This window comes from Anabas testudineus, chromosome 18 (genome assembly GCF_900324465.2).
Source record: "Anabas testudineus chromosome 18, fAnaTes1.2, whole genome shotgun sequence".
NCBI classification, from domain to species: domain Eukaryota; kingdom Metazoa; phylum Chordata; class Actinopteri; order Anabantiformes; family Anabantidae; genus Anabas; species Anabas testudineus.
The window spans coordinates 8,702,623-8,719,068 of NC_046627.1; the positions used below are offsets into that span (position 1 = coordinate 8,702,623).

The following is a 16,446-nucleotide window of genomic DNA, read 5'->3' on the forward strand; positions in this document are numbered from 1 at the left end:
GCGGTTTTGCAGATGTGTCTGGGGATGCGCTTTGTGGGCTGCAGTGGATTTTCTTTGGTTCTCAGCCTCAGTTGTTCATAGAGAGGAATTGGGAGTAAAGCTGACTACAGTTCTTTACTGTAACACTTTGGTTGTGATGTTGATGTTGCTTTTATTGACTTTCTTTATTGAAATTCAAATGCAATAAAACCAAATAATCAATCATGTTTGAAACACAGGTCAGGTGCTAGCCATTTGGTGGGGTTAACCACTTAATGTGTGACATTTACAGTACTGAGCTTAACCCACAAATGGATGTCCAACTGTACATTAACAGGCATTTATTGATTAAAAAAAAGTGCACTACATTTGTCACTTTTATGTTTTTTTACAATACATATTTGAAAAATTAATTTTGGTGATAATATATTTTGATTAAATAATAAAATTAACATAATATATCATATATTCCTTCTAAACAATGAAGCCTTTCATACAGTAACAGTAATGGAGGGATCTATATCCGTCTATGTGTCCTGACTGTGACAGACGTTTAGCCGACACAGTTTAGATGCTCAGCAGCGGCAGATGATGACGATACTGTAGGTCTGACTGCACCGATTACGTGATCCAGCTGTCTGTCTGCAGCTCCCCGAGCAGATGCTGTCTGACTCTCTCTGTGTGACGATTGAGGATGGTTCGGATGCTCACCAGTTGTTTTTGATTCTGCGTGTGTCCTCAGATGACTCAGCCAATCCCCAACAGCTCGCTGGTACAGCTGCTTCATCTGCTGTCGCTCATCACATGAATTCTGTGTGTTGACGTGTGTAAAACACTGTAGACAAAGGAAAATAAGTCATGTTGAATAAAAGCTGGTTGTTAGACTCGTTTTCAGACATCAAGCTGTTAAAATAATTCTGTTTTGCATTTCAGTTAAAAATAGGTGCGTTTACATTAATATGAGTCTTTCATTCAGAGATTACTGCACATTTACAGACAGAGCCACGATTCTCCGGTGGGATTTGGCAGCTGGTGTGAACATAGAATGATTACTGAATGGGTCTCCTGGGCATATGTGTATGGGGATGGGGACTACTGAGTTCCAGCTACAAAATGTCACTAAAAGAGACAAATATCAGCTACAAACAAATGTAAAATGACAAAGAAGAGTCTAAAGCCCCCTGGATCAGCACTGGTAATTCTGTTGTAGTGGACACTGATTGCACACTGGCCTAAAAAAGCCATAGAGAATTTCCCATAGGGCATTACAACTGCTGTACAATGGTGAATTTGTTGATTTTGTGGATCAGAATTTTATAAATTTGCTCCACTATTCATTTGGAAAAGCTAGAAAAGTCATAAGCTGATGTTTCTTTGTCCATATTTATGTGTGCTGGGAGCCAAGAGTCATTAGTGAGCATGTTCTATCGAAGCATGTGGAGCGTTCAGGCAACTTCCACTGGACTGAATGAGGCCATATTCTTGTAATTCATTCATGGAGAAGCCACAATGAGATGCAAAAGAACGTGTTACCACAAGTTCACAAAATGTGTCGTCTGTCTGTCAGACAACAAACAGAGCATCAGTGTTTCTGGCTGCTCCCAGTCCGATTTTTAAAGAGCCTATTCACAACTTTGATATGTGTTTGTAGGTTTTAAATGTTGGAACCACAGACAGCAAAGGTTCCTCTGTTTGTGTATGTGGCCGTGGTTCGTCTGGCTTAACCGAGATCAGATCTGTGCTTTCGCTCTGTGTGGTTTCACATTTCTTTACCTCCCACTTCAGTTTGTCACTTGACAAACTTGTTACTTGGGGAGATGCAACATGAAAGTGACTCCACTGAACATCAAACGTACCGCTGAGATGGATCCGGCGTGATGCCTCTTCAATTATCTGGTGAGAGAGAAATAAATCAAGATCTCAGAGAGAGATGTGGTGTTTGGCTCTTGGAGTGTACTTGTGTTCATCAAGTGTTCCTCTTTGTATGTTACAGCTTTGATTTAATAAATGAGACATACAGAGGTGTCCGTTTTTGACTGACAGGACTAGGATTCTAGGAGGATGATTGTGTTTAAACCCCAGAATCGCACAAAAACCACATCTCTGCTGGTTTTAGAGCTCGGCCACCAGGTGCCCTCGCCTTTTTTCTTTCTGCCTAACCCCTCCTGCTTCCTCTGCTCGGTTTTCCCTCCAGTTCTCTCACCTGACTCTGTTGCACCAACCCAAAAACACCTGGGTTCCATCTTGTCTCCACACTTTGTATAAACACCGGACGTTCTCTCGTACTCTGTGCCAGATTTTCTGTTGTGTTTGCTCCACCTACCATTCTTTGTGCCCTTCCAGTGTTCCCCTGTTTTTATTGCTTATTACCCATTTGGATCTTTGCTCAATGTTTTGTTGGTGGGTTTGGTTTGGCCTCGACTCAAAGTAAGACTGGTTTTGTGTAAAAATAAACAGTTCTATTGTGAGGATCTGTCGGTCTCTTTGTCTTACTGTGCAGTATTTTTATGACAATATATTTGCCAACATTAACTGTATCATCACTTTTTCTCTTGACTCCAGTGAGATACCAGGGTTGTACACACAAACGCAACAAATTTGAAAATGTAAAATCTTGAAGGGAATGTGTGAAGATTTGTTCATTTGTTGAGGTTGTTAGTACTACTGTACATTGTTAAAGGAAAACCTTCACATTTTGAGAAATGCACTTGAACTGGTAACTGGAAACCAGGAAACAACTAGCTCGGCTTTGGCCAATAATATCTGATCTATTCTTTGTTTGGATCCAACAATTGGGATATAACGTACTGTTGTACATACTGTGGGAGCATTAGAGATGCTGGTAGGTAGATTTTAACGCTGGACAAAATTGGACTAACTATTTCCTCTTGTTTCCAACCCTTAAGCTAAGCTACGCTAACTATCTGTCTAATCTAACTTCATATTTACCACATAGATATGAGAGTGGTACCAATTTTCTCAGATATTGTTGCAATTAAGAACTGTATTTCCAACAATATGTTGAATCTCTGTTCGGTGTTTGACATGAGTAGGAATGTTTCAGTTTTGTTCCAAATAGGGGTACTTCTTCTGTAACTTCTGTTCATTTTAAGTACAGAAGACTTCCATCTTCAATGGTTCTTTGAATATTGTGAGTGAGGCTGCTGAGCGAGCACTGTGAGGTAGCTTGTTCCACCATTGTAGGACCACCGAACTCCAAAGCTTGCGAAGAGGATGACCTGACGGGTTATTTGGCAGAGCACAGTGGGGGGAGAGGAATAATTTGGAAGCTGATACAGGGATACGAACAGTGACAGTGATAGATCATACAGAGCGGTTTAATGATGCACATGATGGTAGCCCTGTTAGGGCACTGCAGTAATCAAATGCCTGCACAAGGAGAGGATCTTTCTGATGTTGTAGAGAGCGCCTGAGAGATGGAGAAGATGTGGCCAGTAAAGTTTAAATGATCCTCAGTGACGACCCCAGATGATTAGCAGATTTTGTGGTCAAATGCCACTAAGTTTAAACATTATTACATTATTAATGTAGAGTAATGTTTAAGTTTAGTTGCCAGCAGTTTAGTATTACACCATTAGTATTACTGATTGAAAGTTATTCATTAAAAAATAAAACTGAGCGTGTCTCCATCTCTGGAAGAAATCTTCTCCTTCTGGGAGAATTCAACGCTCACAAGATGTTTTATCAGAAATATTGCGTTGCTGATGAAAACGCACCTGTGGGTCTCATCTCCTCTTTTAATGGCTCAAACGGAAAACGCGAAGCAGTGAAAAAGGGAAGAGGTGATTAAAAGCTTCTTCTCCCCTATTCCTCCTTTTTGCAGCCTGGACGCAGCATCAGCAGTTTGTTACCATCTAACATCAAATGCTTCCACTTCAGCAGAAAACATTATGTGTGTTCAGAGGAATAAAGTCAGTTCATAAATGTTACATGAGACGGCTCTGCCAAAACACCAGCGAGCATCGACTTTGAAATCCAAACATTAACGACTAATTTCCACTTTTGTTTCAGTGCATTTTTGCAGAAACTTGTCCTGACTGAACTCTCTTCACCTCTAGCCGACCTGCTGGTGAACACGCTGTGCCTCCCCTTCACCCTCGTCTACACGCTGCAGGGAGAGTGGAAGTTCGGCAGCACCCTCTGTTTTCTGCTGCCCTACGCCCAGGGACTTGCCGTGCACGTCTCTACAGTGACTCTCAATGTCATCGCCCTGGACCGCCACAGGTGAGTGGAGCATGATGCTGGGCACAAATCAACTGTTGGAGCAAGGAGGAGGTTCATGTTAAAGGGCCACACACAATGGCTGACAAGTCGACCACTACCTAAGCTGTGACATAATTAGTTATGGTAGACCAAGCTTACTTGAAGGAACGTTTCTGGTGCAGTGTCTCGACTGTTAATACTAAGTTATAATTAGCCAGACATGCTAACATTTGCAGTTTTGGAGAGAACAAACATGCTGTTCCATTCCTTACACTTGGTCTACACACTGGCCTTATTAGTTTTAGAAAACAATATACATAGAAAACCACCATCAAAACTCTTCATACACACATCTCACACTACAGCCAGTCAACATGTTGCATTTATGCACACATGGAGAAGAGAGCATCAAGGAATGTGCCGATTTAAGGAACACATTGGCCTAAAATTCTGAGTGTTCACATGTTCACATTAGAGATGTACAGTAGGTTATGCAAGTTGTGAAAGGTTCGATGTATATTTACATTTAACTACAGGTTGACTCAGTCAAGGCACAGTAGTGTTGCACATAATGTTGGTCATGATATTGGTTTGTACCTTTTAAACATTATATTCAACCAAGCATCAAAACCAAGCAAGGAATACTGTATATTTTTAGATTAAGTAATTTGTTTTGCATGTTTTAGCTATATCAGTACATGGATGATATCAGTTTACACAAACTAGAGACTATTTAGAACAAATACAAGGTCAAAGGTTTGATCAGTTTGTGTCCACGAGCAGGACTCTGCACCTCTACCTTCACCTCACCATCTGCTGATGCTGCTACTTCTCTAAATGACAAAAAAAAAGTTAAATCTAAAATTCATTCTCACTTTAACAATACTGTTCTCAGGAAAAGAGGATTATAGCAAAGTTTCGCATGCAAATGGTGCCCACTCTTGTGCCCTTGCTGCACCTCTACCTGTACAATTAGGCTTTGGCTTGCTGCTGTTTTGGAAGTTTGAGTGTAGGTGTTAAGAGAAGTAGTGTGGTGAGGTTTGGGCACTGGCTTATTTCCATAATTTCAACATGGCAAAGCTGATTTTAAAGTTTCTCGACTTGTGCAGGTCTGCAGAAAACTTTAACTCATGACTCACCTGTGGGATTTGAACAGAACATTAATGAACTACGCCAAGAGTTGTGTTCACATATTAAAAGTTTGCTTGCATGATTAAGTGATTAGGATTTAAACAAAGTTCTAATAAAGCAGCAAACTTTGAACATTTCTTTTAAAACACATTTAGTCCTTTGAGATGTCCCTGGAACTCTCACCAGCATCTACAATCAGTTTTCTGTCATTATTTCTGTCCTTTGTCTCCACCACCTGTCCAGGGACTGCAGATGGATATCTGGAACAAAGTATCTCCTGTCTGTTTGAAATAGATGTTTTTGACAGATGGCTCCTGACAAATACACTTTAAAAATCATAAAAAAAATAACTTGTTTGTTTCAACATGAGCATCTGGTGTTTCTGTTGGCACTGTGGGAGAATAGTGTCAAAATGTTTATGATACTTTAACCTAATTTGAAGAGACTATTTATGGATTTGTGCGATGGATAAAAAACTGATCCAAATTGTTATAACTGAAAGTAAGTGAACCATGTCACTGTTTGAGCTTAATCACCTCAAGTCACACTCCTTTTTTGAGTCATAACTAGTCCAATCTGAACATATATACATATATTTAAGTATTTTTTTTCTAGTTTTTAGAAGTATACAACAATACTGTCATTATCTTTTTCCTGTGCACATCAAAAATTGTCCCGAAACCACCTAAAAAGACATTTTTACCCAGAAGGCTTCATCAGTTCTGACTGACTGGCTGAAAACGCAGGTTTGTAACCCCTGTGAAGTCACCAGTCGTTAACCCTTTGATGGTAAAAGATGTTTTACCTGGCCTTCATGAGAGTCACTGTGACCACCTGAGACACAGTGTTAATTATTGTAAAACCGTCTTGCTAGTGGTGCATTGTAAGTGGGTGGAGGGTGATAGATCATGCCTGAGACCACCTCCTGTATTTAACGAGGTTCGAGTAACGAGTGGCCCTTGTCTTCTTGCAGGTGCAGTTGGACTGCCATGTCCTGTCCTGAGGAGCTGGCTCAGCTCTCTCAGATTAGGACTCAGCAGTCCATCCAATCGACCCAACGCTCGCTGCTGTGTCATACAAAGAAAACCCTGCCCCATGTATACATGCACCCAAATAGAAAAATCTGACTTGTAAAGAGGTAACATCTCAGATTTTCTCTCAGGGTTGTAGATTAGTCGGGAATGTAAAAGCTAAAAGCAGCTTTCCCAAAGTTTTTGATCTAATCTGCACAACAATGAACAGACAGCTGCCGGAAGACCAAAGAGACCCAATTGGCTTGTATATAGCGAGCAATGCTGAAGCACATTGTGCCGCCAGGCCATTTACAGCTTTGTAGCTGAGTCTCAGAGTCAATTTTAACGCTTACTGGAGGCTGGAACAATAAACCTGAACCAGTGTAATAAGTTCACTTTTTCTTCTGCTTGTCGGCACTGTTGTTGTGCTGAATAAGCTGCAGCCAAGATTTTTTACTTGTGGTAGATCGAGGAGACGATTATTAAAGCCGGCGTCTATTTGGAATGAAAGACGTGATGGAATAAAAGTTTTTCAGAGTCAGAAAACTCTTGATTGTGAAGTTTATTTTATTACTCTTCACCACTTTGGCAGCATGGCTCAGTGAGCTGATCCACTATTTAGGTCCAGACTGAAATGACCAGAAACTATTATGCAAATTGTCATAATCACTTTAGCGGAAATTCATCAGACTCCGTGTTTTCCTCTAGCACAGGTCATTCTTGTGTCAGTGAGATGTAATTAATAAAATTTCACTCAGTTAAATAAAGACAAGACAGGACTGAAGTGTTTTTGCAACTAAAAAGTTGATTTCAGAGCTTTAAAGATAATAATCTAAGTATGAAATCTTGTATTTTAATGAATTCACATCTGAGTTTCAGCAGCAACAAATAAACATTTAATCATTTCAGACAGTATAAAGAGTTAGAGATGTTTTATTCCTTAATTGCTGTACAACTTTTCTTTGCTTATGTAAATTGCTTTGAATTTCCCTTGTGGTTGAAGTGTGATATATCAATAAAGCTGATTGCTTACTCTGCCTATTGATCTCTACTCTGAGTCTGGCTTCACCCCCCTAATTTTTTTCTCAGCCATCATTTGTCTGCATTCAGAATAAGCTGTGTTTCAACAAACAGTTTAATTGCATTCGCCCATCTGTTCCCAACCTGGCTGGTGTTTCTCCAATAAGAATCATGACATAGACTCTGTGTTTATAAGATTATTATCATTTACCGGTACTTGATTTTTCTTCAAGTAAGTACATCTGCTTTGTCCGTTGGTTTGGTCCACATTAGTGTGTAGTTTCAGTTGTTACTTTGTATATTGGGTTATGGTTTTGTTTGTATGTTGTTCCAGCGTTTTTGGGTGTTTTATTTGATACTTTGTTAGTGTTTGTTAGTTCCCTGTGTCCCCTGCCCTTTTTGTCAATAAATGTATCTTTTTGTTCATACCCGTTTGGTCCCGTTAGTCAGTTCGTAACAGAACAAACCAGCCATATCAGCGACCATGGAATCACCCCGTTCCGCCACTGGTCGCTTCCCTCTTCCTCCTTGTCCCAGGTTTGAGAGGTATGGGGACCTGGCGGACATACTCGAGGAGGAGTTTTTGGATCTACTCTGTAGTGCGGAGTATTTAGTGGGGTGGCTAGACTCAAGTGAGACCTTAGCGGGGGTTGAGGCCATTTCCACTGTTGCCATCAAGACCTTTATTAAGAAAGGCTACTTGATGAGCTACATTGAGTTTCAGGACCTCAAGGAAGCAGTGATGGCCGCTCTAAGGTCCTGTAAAAGAAAGTTTTCTGTAACTTCTTCACCCAGTGAGCCCCCCTTGCTCTCCTCCTCCAGTACTCCCCGGTCCCCAGCGTTTGTTAGTCCTGCAGCTAGTGCTGCTTTTGTTGGTTGTGCAGCCGAAGCTGCTTTAGTTGGTTCTGCAGCCGAAGCTGCTTTAGTTAGTTCTGCAGCCGAAGCTGCTTTAGTTAGTTCTGCAGCCGAAGCTGCTTTAGTTAGTCCTGCAGCTACTGCTGCTTTTGTTGGTCCTGCAGCTAATGCTGCTTTAGTTAGTCGTGCAGCCGAAGCTGTTCTTGTTAGTCCCGCAGCCCCTGCTGCTTTTGTTAGTCCTGCAGCCCCTGCTGCTTTTGTTAGTCCCGCAGCCCCTGCTGCTTTTGTTAGTCCCGCAGCCCCTGCTGCTTTTGTTAGTCCCGCAGCCCCTGCTGCTTTTGTTAGTCCCGCAGCCCCTGCTGCTTTTGTTAGTCCCGCAGCCCCTGCTGCTTTAGTTGGTTCTGCAGCTACTGCTGCTCTTGTTGGTCCCGCAGCCCCCGGTGCTGCTTTAGTTGGTTCTGCAGCTACTGCTGCTCTTAGTCCCGCAGCTCCCGCTGCTCTTGTTAGTCCAGCAGCCGATGCCGTTTTTGTTAGTCCAGCAGCCGATGCCGTTTTTGTTAGTCCAGCAGCCGATGCCGCTTTTGTTAGTCCCGCAGCTCCCGCTGCTTTTGTTGGTCCCGCAGCCCAGGCTGCTTTGGTCTCGGCTCCTGTTCCTGTCACGGATCCGGCTCCTGTTCCTGTCACGGATCCGGCTCCTGTTCCTGTCACGGATCCGGCTCCTGTTCCTGTCACGGATCCGGCTCCTGTTCCTGTCACGGATCCGGCTCCTGTTCCTGTCACGGATCCGGCTTCTGTTCCTGTCACGGATCCGGCTTCTGTTCCTGGGCCTTCAGCTGTCGCCGCAGTTGCAGCCACCTTTATTGCTGCAGTCACCGCTGCTCTGGTGTCAGCTGCTGCTCCGGTCCCTGCAGCCGCCGGGTTCCCAGGCGGGTCGACGCACAGGTCGTCGTCGCCGTCTCTTCAGTCTCCGGACGGGTCGACGCAGAGGTCGCCGTCGTCGCCGTCTCTTCAGTCTTCGGACGGGTCGACGCAGAGGCCGTCGCCGCCGTCCCTTAACTTTGAACTTTGTTTGTCACCCCAGGAGATGTGGTGGGATGACAATGAGGACACCACCACCCTGCTCCTGTCTCCTTGGGGGGCCCCTGAGAACTGTGCTCCTGTCCTGGCCCCTCAGCTCCAGCTGGCTCAAAGTTCGTCGCCGCCGGGCAGTCCGCCCGGGGCTCCCCAGCCTTGTTTGTCGCCGCCGGGCAGTCCGCCCGGGGCTCCCCAGCCTTGTTTGTCGCCGCCGGGCAGTCCGCCCGGGGCTCCCCAGCCTTGTTCGTCGCCGCCGGGCGGTCCGCCCGGGAGTCCTCAGCCGTCTTGCTGTTCCCCGGCTCTCTGCTCGCCATCCGGCAGTCCGCCTAGGGGTCTCCTGCCTCGTGGGTCGTGTGCTGGCCCCCGGCCTGGGGGTCCTCGGCCTGCTTTCCGGCTGGCTTTCCGGTCCCCGGTTCTCCAGCCGGCTCAAGGGTCTCGGGCTCTGTCTTCTGGTTCGCCGCCTCCCGGCCGTCCGCCCGAGGCTCTGTCTTCTGGTTCGCCGCCTCCCGGCCGTCCGCCCGAGGCTCTGTCTTCTGGTTCGTCGCCTCCCGGCCGTCCGCCCGAGGCTCTATCTTCTGGTTTGTCGTCTCTGCCTTCTGGTTCGTCGCCTCCCGGCCGTCCGCCCGAGGCTCTGTCTTCTGGTTCGTCGCCTCTGCCTTCTGGTTCGTCGCCTCTCCAGTCCTGTTCGCCGCCTCCCGGCCGTCCGCCCGAGGCCCGGCTTTCTGGTTCGTCGTCTCTTCAGTCCTGTTCGCCGCCTCCTGGCCGTCCGCCGGAGGCACTCCTGGTCCGTTTGCCGCCTCCTGGCCGTCCGCCGGAGGCACTCCTGGTCCGTCTGCCGCCTCCTGGCCGTCCGCCGGAGGCACTCCTGGTCCGTCTGCCGCCTCCTGGCCGTCCGCCGGAGGCACTCCTGGTCCGTCTGCCGCCTCCTGGCCGTCCGCCGGAGGCACTCCTGGTCTGCTGCGCCCGGTCCCTCCTCCGGGCCTCCCTCCGCCCGCCCGGTCTGGTGTTTCGGGCCCTCCTCCGGGCCTCCCTCCCCCCGCCCGTCCTAGTTTGTTTGGGGCTGTCTGGGATCCGCCCCTTGCCGGGGGGGTTCTGTTACGATTCCTCCCTCTGCCCCTGTCTGTTATGTTTGGTTCTGTGTCTCACCCTCCTGCCACACCATATATGGACTTCCTCTTCCCCCACTCTCCAGTCTGGACTAATTATTGACTCATTTCACCTGTGCATCCCTTTGTTTTAAAAGCACCCCTCAGTTCTCTGCTCATTGCTGGTTTGTCGCACATTGACTTTCATGCTCTCACACTACTCCAACCATAGGATTCATATATTTATGTATCAGTAATATGACTGCAATCATGACAGCCATTGGAGGACCTGTGTTTGCAGTATGTGCATGTAAGCATGTTGATATTAGCTCAAAGCATTACTATGTCTATTAGTAAGTGTGCTGTAATGGAGCTATGGCTGCAGACATTTAGGTTTGTTTTGTGATCAGTGCACAACGAAGCATGTCAGTCATCAACCCACACATTTCTACCTCTGCTTCTTCTCACTCTACTGGATGGTACGTCCAGAAAAACACCTACAGGTTGAAGATGAGCTTTGCTTGCAATTACTGAAACATGATTGTGTCTTTCTTTCTATGTACTATTCAATATGATCTCCAAACCTGCGCTGTAGTTTCTGTAGTTAAATGATCAGACACCATTAACAACATTTATGTCATTGTTTCCAAGTTGTGATAATTTTGACATAAAGAAAAAAGAAGCAATCCACCATGTCTACTGTGTTACATTCACCAAATATCTACAGCTCTGATGGGAGAACAGCCAAGAACATTTGATGAATAGGTGTGCTTTGGTTTGAAGGTTTGAATGCAGAAATGCAATAAATGTGCATAAATAAATCATACCTTCATGCAAAGTGTTTTTATTTTTATATTATATGTAAACACACTGTCTGTTGGTGTTTCGCTTCTTCTACATCTCAGAGGGAAATGTTCTAACAGTGATGTGTGTTGCTGTGTGTGTCAGGTGTATCGTGTACCACTTGGAAACCAGGATGCGTAAAGACGTGTGTTTCGGGGTGATAGCGTTGACGTGGGTTCTGAGTGCCGTGCTTGCCAGCCCTCTGGCAATCTTCAGAGAGTACGGCTCCTTCACTCTGGGGCCTGGACAAACAATACAGGTACTCGTGTAAATCCATCCTTCAGAACCAAACATGTCACACATTTATATCAGCCCGTTGAGCACCCTCTTCACCCTTCTCTTTGATCCCCACTGGTTCTCTTGCCACTTCTCCTCTGTCCAACCTTCCCTCCTCCTTCTTTCCTCTTCCCATTGGTTCTTGATCCACTATCTTTTTTTGTTTGTCTAGAAAACATTGTAACCTTCTCATATTTTCTGTGATGTTACACATTGTCCTTTTTTTCTTATTAAACATATTCAATGCTCGCATCTTAGAATTATTTATCTGTGTTATTATTTAATTATTTGCCTTTCTCTTATTAAAATCTTTTACTTTTTAATTTGCTGTATTAACTAAAGCAGAACTTACTTCCTCCATATAAATATCCTAATTATTAATCAAATTTAACACAATCAAATATAAAAACAAATATATATAAAAAAAAAAAACAGAATAATATTACATGTAATGTAAACCAATCTGGTATTATCTCAACTCAGAACATAGTTTTTTCATGAAAACCTATTTCTATCTAAAATCATCAATCTAACTAAAAATTAAAGCTCCATCATTTCTTATTTTTGGTCACTTGGGGGCAGTGCAACAAGTAACAAACACAGTATTAACAGATAGCTACAAAGTTATTGTTAATGTGTTAACACATGCATGCATTTATACCACATATTATCCATCTTAAGTTGTGTCTACGGCCACCTGATCTGCTCATTTTACTGCTTTGCTAACTGTTGAAAACAACTGTTAGCATATCAACATTGACTTCTATCAAACCCCTGAGAAAAAATAACTGATTGCTGCTGTAGATGTTGTAGGGGCTGAAGAGGTAGCTTATGGTGGGTTTTTGAGGTTTCTCTTTGAAAACCACTTCCTACTGTAGTTAAAAACAGCACTTATAAGACCACTAAGAGTGGACCAAAACCCTACAGCTGAAGGCCACAAAACTAAAAGCTGAAAGAGATTAAATGTTCTGTAGACCTTTAACCTCTTTCAGAGCTGACAGATGCTCTGAGAACTACTTGGGGCCTTTGCTGTGATTGACCTCTTTCATGTTAGTCCCAGCACTTCTCTCTGGATACCCTTCAAAGTAGAACATGGCTTAGGTGATTTAACTTGTAGGGTCATCTTTACATTGACCTATTCTTCACACTCCTGGTGGGAGTCAGAAACAATCTGGTTCTATCCCTGAAAACTGCAATTTTACTCTGTTTCTGATGAATTTAAATTTCTTCTCCACAAAAACAAAGATGGTGACAGAAAATTAAGTTGAATTCAAATAGTTGCCAAAAATACACAAACACTGTTTTGCAACTGCACTCAGTAAAGCAACCCAGACAATGTCCTTTTAATAGTTCCGTGAGTTTTCTTAAGAATTTAGGTGAGTATTGGAAAAATTACTCTGACTTGCTTTCTTTTTTGCACTATAAAGTTATATTCTTTAAAATATTATATGCTAAACCAGTCATCTGTTTCCATTCGTCTGCCTTGTCACAGGTCTGTACAGAGAAGTGGCCCGGTAAAAGCACAGATGGCACCATCTACAGTATCTCCATTTTGATCCTTCAGTACTTCCTGCCATTGTCAATCATCTCCTTCGCCTACGCTCGCATCTGGTCCAAACTGCGCGGCCATGTCAGTCCTGCAGAGAGCGGTGGCAACAGTATCGCTGGCTCTGAGCGCCACCGCCGGCGTCGCAAGACCACCAAAATGCTGGTGACCATGGTGGTGGTGTTTGCCGTCAGCTGGCTGCCCTTCCACGCCTTCCAGCTAGCCACTGACATTGACAACACCGTGTTGGACATGCGTGACTTCCGCCTGCTGTACACCATCTTCCACGTGGTCGCCATGTGCTCCACCTTCGCCAACCCGCTGCTGTATGGCTGGATGAACCGCAACTACCGCGCCGCCTTCCTTGCCGTTTTCAAGTGTCGCAAGGGAGGAGAGAGAGGGAGGGGTGGGCGACTGGACAGTATTCACCCTGCTGGGGTGGGAGGAGGAGGGAGGGCAAAGAAGATCGTGCTAGAAACCCAGGATGTGGTGTCGACCCACCTCAATGCCACTGACGTTTGAGAGCCTGAGGAGGTAAAAGTGCCGAGGATGGAGGCGAGGAAGGAGGAGATGACAAGACAAAGATGGAGAGATGACAGAGGCAGGAAGGGAAAGAAAATAACTGTGAGGAGATCTTATGTTCCCTCTAAGACAATAGAATTGATTAGAAAGCAAGATTACACACAGAGACAGAAACAGAGGGGAGATAAAAAAATGTGAAAGCAAATAGAAACAATGCAATGAGAGGAGGCCGACTGGGGGATTAAAGAGTTCTTGGAAGTACAAAAATAGAGGAGGCATAGACAAGAAGGGATTGGAAGCAGATGAATGACAGGAGACGCGCTGCTGAATGACTCGAGGCCTTCTCGGCCAATCGAAGCGCTGTCGCTTTGAGGATGTGACCTCATCATGACTCTGGCACTTAAAGGACGGTTTTTAAAGGGATTTGCTGAAATGAAAAAAATGATTTATGACACTGAAAGAGGGAGTGTTTCGCAAGTTGCCACATTGAAACAAAATCGCTTTGATATTTGTTTGACGTTTGATTGTTTTTCAAAAAGATTTGCTTTCTCGACAGTGAAGAAAAACTCAAATGCAAATCTTGTCAAAATAGGGCTTTACTCCATCTCATTTCCACATGTCAAGCATTTAACTCGTGTATTTATCCCAGAGTGGCTTAAAATGAGGCAGTGGTCACAGCAGCATCCTTTACTGCCAGGATCAGGAGGGATCGAGGATGTGAGCTTGATTGAGGTCACTGGGAACTGTTCAAAAAGAATTTGTTTTGTCAGGTGAACAAAAAGCTCAACAACAAAAAAATGAAGCACAAGAGGAACAGAATGCATGATGCAAGCTTTGTGAAATCTCAGACAGTTGCATAATAAAAATGTGTGTTTAATGTAGATTATCCTATGAAGAAAACCAGATGTTAAACCAGAGTATAAAACAGAAAATACAGAGGTGGACAGATTGAAGATGCAAGACATGATGATTGAGATTTGCGAAAGAAGGCAGAGCGCATTCAGTAAGACAAATGATCTGGATTAAAAAGGAGACACTGTGATTTTAATTTATTTGGAAGATGACAGATAGAAAAGGAAACAGAGGAAGGGGGCAGAAGGGAAACGGGGATGAGAGGATCAGTGGGAGGAAGCAAAGGAGTGAAATGTGGGATAATGAGGCAAAAAAAAGACAGCTTGTCCCTGCAAGAGATTTCTAAATGAACAGGCCGCTATTTAGTGCGAGACACCGCAGAAAAGATCTTTACTTAAAAGCAGACAGATGAATGTTTCAAGGAAAAGCTCAAGCGGTTGCTGTTTTTATTTTTTTTTTTAATTTTGGCACCTACGACACGCCCATATTTTTACAGCTGCCAGACTCACAGCAGGACGAAGCCAGATTGCATTTTCCAGACGTCTTCGTGTGACATGAAATGAGCTTGTTAAAACCACTCGAGGACTGAGTTGTTATTTCAAACGCGTGATATAAAATCTCAAACTAAATTTGTGCCGCCCGCTCAGCTGAGTGGTTCTCCACACATTGTGAGTTCTACTTTGATTTCAGCTTCAGCACAGACATTAATCAGCGCGAACGTACAATGTGAAGAAAGACATCATTAAACTTTGTTCACGTCAAAATAAAAGCTCGTTTCAAACGTACATCAGTTTTCTATTATGTATTTTTAGGGATGATTAGTACTGAGACATTAATTCTTTAAGTGTTTCCAAAAGTGAATGCCTTATGAGTTTCACATTCATGCAGCTGTTCAGACTCACACTGGGTGATCACAGGGTTTTTAGGCCCTGGAATGAGTCTTTCAGGCATCTCACAATGGGGCCAACAGGGGTGCTTGTGATTCGTTGCTGGTAGAGTGTGTAAGGCAATGTGTCCCACAAACGGCAACGGTCACACACAGGTATCAATCTGTTAACTCAAAACACTTCACAAAGCACTTTTGCAGCAGTCTACCATGAAAGGCACTCCCAGGATGGCAACACCTCTCCTCACTCAGTCTCTTGTGGGCAGATGTATGTAGCTGCCAATCAAAATGGAGTTTACTGCCAGTGTTACAGCTCATAGTCTGACAGGAGCAGTATTTGCTGTTCTTTTTAGTTGGATGTATGAAGCAATAGAATATATTTGGTTATCTCATATTTATGTTTCATTGTCCCACCAGTGTGGCCACTGGCATGGGTTCTACTTGTGTTTCCGCTACACCCCAATACTCAGGAGGTGATCCTAAATCCAAGTTCTGGGTAATGATGGAGGGTAAATGTTCCAATTAAAATATTAAATGTGTTTTTTCTGCCTTTATATTTGTCTGTATGTTTGACTGTTTATATATTTACTACTAATGAAATACCTTGAGTAAGGTTAATGCTAGTATTGGTTTTTATTAAGACCAATAAATGCATTCAAGAAGCATTCAAAATGGATTGAAACACATTTGGTTAGTACCTTCATTTTAAATCCACATTTATCATTTAATATGGAGAAATGAAAAGTGTAAATGGGGCGGTGTGGCCAAATGCTACACTGCTTTAATTAATTATGGTGCTGCTGTCCAAAGGGAAAATGCAAATATTTAATGTCCTTATGTCTAAAAAAATCAATATTAGCTCATTTCATTGTTCCACAGTCTCACTTCACCTGCTGACCCAACCAAAAGTAACATTTGTCCTTTCCATGGACGTATAACCAAAATGCTCTGTTTGGGAAAATATAGTGTGGAAAATGAAGCGGAGCCCAGATCTTAAATGTACTTGTGAGTCCAGTTTCTTGATTTATACACATATTTCAGGTGTGATTTCAGAGTCATTTTCAGTTATTTGAAAACGTCATGTTCTTTCCATATTCTCATAGAAATGAATGGTGTGCTTCTGCTCTGATGGCGCCGTGT

General features: G+C 43.8%; 1 protein-coding gene across 1 annotated transcript in view; it reads left to right on the plus strand.

Annotated features, from left to right (window-relative positions):
- The window catches only part of npy2rl (neuropeptide Y receptor Y2, like), a 46,011-nt gene extending 29,938 nt beyond the window's left edge, over positions 1-16,073 (plus strand). The window contains exons 4-6 of the mRNA XM_026369256.1: positions 4,059-4,224; positions 11,330-11,483; positions 12,993-16,073. Of these exons, the coding sequence (XP_026225041.1) occupies positions 4,059-4,224; positions 11,330-11,483; positions 12,993-13,568 (896 nt within the window). The 3' untranslated portion in view covers positions 13,569-16,073. The remainder of the gene's footprint in view (positions 1-4,058; positions 4,225-11,329; positions 11,484-12,992) is intronic.
- The last annotated feature ends 373 nt before the right edge of the window (positions 16,074-16,446 follow it).